This window comes from Olea europaea, chromosome 12 (assembly GCF_002742605.1).
Source record: "Olea europaea var. sylvestris chromosome 12, O_europaea_v1, whole genome shotgun sequence".
Taxonomy (NCBI): Eukaryota; Viridiplantae; Streptophyta; class Magnoliopsida; order Lamiales; family Oleaceae; genus Olea; species Olea europaea.
Genome location: NC_036248.1, coordinates 23,969,191 through 23,976,327, shown reverse-complemented (window position 1 = coordinate 23,976,327; position 7,137 = coordinate 23,969,191). Strand labels below are relative to the sequence as shown.

Here is a 7,137-nt window from a genome sequence, read left to right as displayed (position 1 = left end):
TTTAATACAATTTTTTAGCTGAACCAAACCAGAAGTAGCCTGTTCGAATTTAACCAAGAGACAGGGAAAAACTACACTCTGGCATATGACAAGCATGACTAGGGAAATGAAGTATATTTCTTTATACTGCCTCTCTAGACGGGGAAAGTTTGTTTTTTGCATCTTTCGCTAGAGTATGTCCTATGTTTGATCTCCATAATAATAATACATGCCACATATAGAATAAAATATGAATATAGAATAGAAGAAGATTTTTATTAAGCTCTTCAATCATATGTATAAAATATGAAACAGGAATTACAGAATGATTATTATACCATCATTCAGTCGAATATAATTGAGAAACTGAACCTTGCATTCGATAATGACTTAGATATGTCAAAAATCACAAGAAAAGAAAAAATAATCTGTGATTTTTAGTGATTATGCAATGCAACAAGCATTTGGATTTTCATCAGAAAAGAGCTGAGGTGGGGGAATTCTTTCAATGTAATAAAGAGGCTGATAATAATGCATCATTTTCTGCATGGACATTTCATCACTAACGATCTCCTCTCCTTTCTTGGCTTCCTCTTTGTTTTCACCACCTTGCTCCTCCTTGCCTTCTTTCGTTCCCTCTTCCGGTGGTTTCTCTTCGGGTTTTGCTTCTTCAGCTGGTTTTTCTTCTTTTTTGTTTTCAGGCTTTGATTCTTCTGCGGCGGGCTTCTCAGGTTCCGGCTGGGGGACAATTTTGGCCTGCTTTCTTGTGCATCTATAGACGTAATCAACGAGCTTGTCTGCATCCACGGTGCCTGTTACTATCACTTTCCCAGAGCTTAATTCGGTTTCAACTGTCCTCACACCTATAGTACACAATCCAGATGCTATAACGAAACCGTAAACACCAAGAGAGATTTTAATAGGAACTGTTAAGGGTTAAATCCCGCATCGAATAAAGATTAAAATATAGACAAACATATAAGATTTGGGCTACTCTTCTTAATAAAATTGACCTTTTAAGATAGAATATAAGTTTTAATATGGTATCAATGCTCATTAAGCTCCAAAGAGCAGTTCGATCCGATTAAACTCAAAAATAAGCACACAAACATCTAGATTGGTCTGCGCCATCTCGCGATGTCAAGGGATAAATCCGACATTGAATACAAATGAAAATATAGACCAACATATAAAGGTTTGGCTACTCATTTCAATAAGGTTGACCATTTAAAATGAAACTCAAGTTTTAATAGAAATAACAGAGTTATTACCATGGCAAGTCATGTTTAGCATGTATACCAAGTATTACCTTTCATTTTGAGTATCTTTTTCTTAAGCTGCTCAGCACAGGCCTCACAGTGCATGTTCACATTAAGTTCCAAAGAAGCCAATCCACTAACCTGGATGTCAATCGAAAACATTTTTCAAAAAAGATTTGGGATTATAATTTGAATTTGAAAAAAAAAACAAATGTCAGATTTTTTCTACCTGTGAGGCAACAACTTCTGGTAGAGGTTCACCCTCAGTTTCCGGTAATGGCGATAAGACTTTAGCTGTTCTCTTGGTTTTCTTGATGAGTCTGTTGCATACTGCTTGAGGCTCCACAACTCCCTTTATAGTCACTTGGTTTTGAGCCATGTCGATTGCAACTCCTTCAACTCCTGCAAAGATCAATAATATATATGTTACAAATAAGGCTCATTTTACACGTAAATTTTCAGTCGAGAGAGTGACCTCTTATCCTAAGAAGTGTCCTTTCAATCTTCTTTGCACATCCCACACAGTGCAAATCCACAAACAAGACAAATGGGGATGGTGGTTTAGGTTCTTCTTTCTTCTCCTCTGCCTTCTCTTCTTTCTTCTCTTCCGCCTTTACTTCTTTCTTTTCCTCTGCCTTCTCTTCTTTCTTCTCCTCAGGCTTAGATTCCTCCTTAATTTGTTCCTGCGAAAACTCATTTTCATTCAGTAAATTCGAGTGTGTGTATAATTTATTTGAATCAACAGAAGTCAAAAGCAATGAATCACTAACCTGTTTTACTTCTTCACCCATAGTGCAGCTTCAAATCACTTACAAAATCAAAATTAGTGCTACTAAGAAAACGTTTCAAAAGAGGGAGGGAGGCCTATTGAAGTGAATCAACTTCATTTATATGGGAAAAAAAGGAACAGTGTAAATTATTATGCAATAAAGAAAACTCTGTGATTGCAGAGCACATGCAGGCCAATAACCATAAAGGGGAACTCTTGATAAATTCTTTATTTTTTGTATCAATAAGCTGCGGAGGGAAGAAGGGGAATTCCAAGGAGCATGCTAAGCATACTTATATAGCAAAAGTTGAAAGAATAATACTTATAATTTGAAATTTTTTATTGGGCTATGTTTCAAGAAAGTGTTAGGTTTATGTCACACTAACCACCTCATAATCACATACCTAACTATACAAACTTTATTATTATTATCTAATAATTTGTTAGTAATTTCTACAGTGATTAAACCTCTGCTAGCAAACTTGCACTTGCCTGCCCCTTTTGATATATTTCATGGAATTCTTGTGCGGCAAAAGAATATTTTTATCTCTACTTTTTATCTTCTGAAATTGGTCAGAGAAGTCAGATTTTTAGGCATGGAGATGCAAAAGGGATACTGATTTGTACATGATAAACAAGTTGGTGTCACATGGTTGGCCATTTCTCCACCTCCCAGATTAGCCAGTAGAAAAAATTTCCAATTTTTGCACTCTGTTTTAGAATGAAATATTGCTTATAATTTACTTTGCCAAGATGTGAAATTTTTACCCTTGAAGGTGAAAGATCGCTGTCTTATGACTGGTTTTGAATACCCATCTTGGTAAAGAGGGTTGCGGTAAGTTTAAAGTCTATAATAAACTTTGTCAGATTTTAGAACTTCCCAACCTGCCTTCTCTCTATCTGGTGTACCAGAATGATATCTTTTACCAAATTGGAGTTAGATATGGGCTCCTCCTCACATGTATTGAGACTTTATAAAACAACAAGAAAAAGGACAGTGATGTGATTTCTATCTTCTTTCTTATACCCAAATCAAATTACACTTGAATGGTAAACTTGAAAGGTGATTTTTCTTGGTTCAGTTTGTAACTTACTCTTTCTAAGAAAACTTTGGGAATCAAAAAGGTACAATATTTCTGTAATAAGCAGACAGAAATTGGCCACTGTACCTTCGTTGTTTTGCGTGGAAATGAGTCAGCTTGTGACACAGCCCAACATTCCAACTCTAAAAGGGACACCGTGAGCTGTCAACAAAAGAAAAATTGAGCAAGCAATTCTGCAAAAAAGAAGGCAACCAAGACTTTTCATGATAGTTTCCTTAGCCCTGAACACGGAGGGATACAATGAACTCAGAACAAAGCCGGTAGACCAAGGCTGACACAACCGAATTGGTTGAGGAAAAGGAAACCCCAGCGACCAAGCACTCCCCCCTGGCTTGGCTGGTATTTTTCCTAGCGAAAAGGAAAGCTACTGGCCTGAAAGCATTTGGACTTGAACTCCAAGACCTAGTGTGAAGGACCACTGCTTTACTTAGTCCCTAGACACTATCGCAGCCGCAGTTTGTTTAACTTCGGCCGCACATTGTAAATATTAGTTCAAGTTTGAGTTAAAATTTTCTTTTCATTGTAATAGTTATTTCAATTGTAAAATAACTCTGATATTAGTAAATGTTTATTACGATTCCTCGTCTTTTAAATGTCTACTCCTGTCACTTAGGTTTTTCTTCCGAATGTTATTATGGGGGGTATTAGTCATTCAAAAATCTTTCAAACTCACCGGTGTCTGCCCCCTGCACCAGCAATTGTAATTTTCTGCTTTCATCAATTGTAATGTTCAGTTTTCATCAATCAATGTTCACTTTACTTTCAATGTATTCAAATATTCTATTGTAAACTTTATACAAAATTGTAATCAAATTTTCTTTCATCCTGACGTGATCGAGAAAAGGCAGAAGGTAGTCTAGCAGAGCAGATAAAAGCCGCACAGTGTCCCTTTCCGTGCCAAGAAGAAAGGCACCCCGTGAAAATTGGTATCAGAGCTACGGCTCACGACCCTCGATAAGAAAGCAATGGATCCAGTTACATCCCACACCACTGAGGTAGGAGAGCCTCAAAAGAAGAGTACTACTAAACAGCGCGTTGATACGCTTGATGAGACAACTACTAGGTTGTGCTATGTCGTGGACGGTCTCGAGGAAAAAGTCAAGATGGCAGAATCCGAGATTCGTGGATTACACATCTAACTGGATGAAAGCCAAAGGTCTTGCCTAACAATGACTGAAGTTGCTGCAATCATTCCTGATCTACAGGATGAAATGGAAGCGTAGAGAGCTCAATTACGAGTACTCCAATGTACGATAGGCAATGGGCAAGCTCTCGTACCTGAGTATGCTCCTAAACTCAGAATTCCTGAACCGTGTACCTACGGAGGGGCACATGATGCAAAAGAAGTCGAAAACTTCTTATTTGACATGGAACAGTACTTTCTCGCAGCTTCGATCGAAGACGAAGTTAGAAAGGTAAGCACAGCTACCATGTATCTAGGTGGAGATACAAAACTATGGTGGCGAACCAAATATGCTAACATTCAAGCCAACAGCATCCGAATAGAATCTTGGGATCTCCTCAAGAAAGCGATTAGATTGTAGTTTTTCTCGAAAAATGTCGAGTATCAGGCTCGACGTGCACTTCGAGACCTGAAACATACAGGCTCTATCAGAGAGTATGTAAAAGCTTTTTCAGGGCATATGCTGAATATTTGAGATATGTCGAAAAAGGATAAACTCTTCACCTTTATGGAAGGGTTGAAACCGTGGACACGCACGAAACTTTAGAGATAGAAGGTTATTGATTTGAGCACGACCATGGAAGCCATCGAATGTTTGAGCGACTACCAAACGGAATCCAGAAAAGATCGACCTTCGAGGAGTAATCAAGCAATTGGAGGTGGTAACAGACCTTACAGTCCCAACTCGAACCCAAATAGGGGAGAGCGTTACTCTCAGAATAAGGGAGGAGCCTATCAAAGCACCCGTGGCTTTCAGGGAAATTATCATAATAGCTATCAAGGAAATTATAACGACAGCAACAGTAATAACTGGAACAAAGGAAAAGCAACGGAGGGCCGAACTGATGCCACTCCCAAATTGATGTGCTTTTTATGCGAAGGACCTCATCGGGTGTCGGGGTGTCCTCAGAAATGGATAGTGAATGCATATTGTCAGCTAGTAAGTCGCGGGTCAAGTTCAAAGCAAGAGGGCCCATAGGCTAATTGTCATGGTGAGATTGACTACGAAGAGGATGAGGACGTAGTTGAGACATTTTTACATCGATGCAACACACTGTCGCATCGGGCTGCTGAAAAGGATGATGTCCCCTTGAAAGAGGCAAGGATGGAAGAAGCGAAAGCTCGAATTTGTAGGGCCAAAGGCTTAATGTACATTGATGTGAAGATCAACGAGAAGCCAATTAGGGCTATGGTGGATACTGCTATGGTGGATACTAGTGCTACCCATAACTACCTTGCATGTACCGAAGTAGAACGACTCGGACTTGTTCTGGAAAAGGGTAGTGGAAAAGTCAAAGCAATTAACTCCGCTGCTCAACCAATAGCTGGAATAGCGAAATCAGTGTTGATCAAAGCAGGTCCCTTCGAGGGAAGGACAAATTTATCTACAGTTCAGATGGATGATTTCAAAATTATTCTAGGATTGTAATTTCTTTGGAATACTAAGACAGTGTGTTGCTGTATTTTGATTAGTTAATGATGATTTGTAATAAGTCGTGTGCTATCCCTATACAATTTGGGAGGATGGGCGAGAAGAGTATTTCAGTCATGCAATTTAGTAAGGGTTTCAAGAGAAATAAACCTTCTTTTTGTGCACTCTTCGATTAGAGGAGATCGAAGAGGCGACTGGTCCTATTCCAAAACCCGTTAAAAGGCTTATTCGAGAATTTGAAGACATCATGTTGGACGAATTATCAAAGAAATTATGACCAAGAAGGATGATTGATCATGAAATTGAACTTATTCCAGGTGCCAAAACTCCCGCCAAGGCATCATACCGTATGTCTTAGCCTGAGCTTGAAGAGCTTAGGAAGCAATTGGGAGAATGTTGGAGAGTGGAATCATTGTGCATGCGAAGTCACCATACAGAGCTCCTGTGTTGTTTCATAAAAAGGCCGATGGTTCTCTTAGAATGTGGTGTGACTATCGAGCCTTGAACAAGATAGTGGTAAAGAATAGCTATCCTATCCCACTGGTTTCGGATTGCTTTGGTCGACTGAGTCGGGCGAAGTATTACACAAAAATTGATCTTAGGTCCGGATACTGGCAAGTTCGGATCAAGGAGAGAGATGAAGCAAAGATTACGGTGGTAACCAGATATGAAGCCTTTGAATTTAAAGTGATGCCTTTTGGTTTGACAAACGCTTCAGCAACGTTTTGTACTATGATGAATCAGGTACTTCACTGATTCTTAGATGATTTTGTCATGGTGTACTTGGACGACATAGTAATCTACAGCGAGACATTGGAGGAACATGTCCAACATGTGAGGCAAGTTTTTAATCGGCTACAGGAGAATGAACTCTATGCCAAACCATCTAAATGCTCATTTGCTCAAACATCTATTAGTTTCTTGGGTTACATAATTGAATAAGGTAAAATCCGTATGAATTCGAAGAAAGTTACAGCCATCAAAGATTGGCAACCAGCAAAAACCGTACATGATGTACGTTCATTTTTTGGGTTTATGCAATTACCATCGAAGATTTGTGAAAGACTATTCAAAAATTGCAATGCCACTTACCGAATTGACAAAGAAGGATAATGATTGGGATTTGTCGTCCCAATGCCAAACTGCTTTTGAAAAGTTGAAGAAGTCCATGTGGATGAACCTAGTTTTAGCCTTACCGGATATGACTAAACCATTTGAAGTTCATATCGATGCCTTAGATTTTGCACTTGGTGGAGTCCTTATGCAAGAAGGACATCCGGTAACATATGAGAACCGAAAGTTAAACCAAACAGAACGTCGTTACTCGGTGCATGAAAAGAAATTGTTGGCAATAGTCCATTGTCTCAGAGGATGGTGTCACTATTTGCTTGGGTCTCCATTTATTGTAAAGA

The 7,137-nt window shown here is 38.9% G+C and overlaps 2 protein-coding genes across 2 annotated transcripts in view; both read right to left on the bottom strand.

Annotated features, from left to right (window-relative positions):
• LOC111406812 (heavy metal-associated isoprenylated plant protein 9-like) overlaps positions 1-162 on the bottom strand; it is a 2,672-nt gene extending 2,510 nt beyond the window's left edge. Inside the window, exon 1 of the mRNA XM_023036184.1 lies at positions 25-162. Within this exon, the coding sequence (XP_022891952.1) occupies positions 25-162 (138 nt within the window). The remainder of the gene's footprint in view (positions 1-24) is intronic.
• Positions 163-257: 95 nt separating this feature from the next.
• Positions 258-2,406, bottom strand: LOC111406144 (heavy metal-associated isoprenylated plant protein 9-like). Its single transcript, XM_023035371.1, has 5 exons — positions 2,009-2,406; positions 1,714-1,921; positions 1,468-1,640; positions 1,289-1,379; positions 258-842 (listed from the first exon to the last, which is right to left on the bottom strand). The coding sequence occupies exons 1-5, from the start codon at positions 2,027-2,029 to the stop codon at positions 424-426; spliced, it is 912 nt and encodes a 303-aa protein (XP_022891139.1). The 5' UTR covers positions 2,030-2,406; the 3' UTR covers positions 258-423.
• Between the last annotated feature and the right edge of the window lie 4,731 nt (positions 2,407-7,137).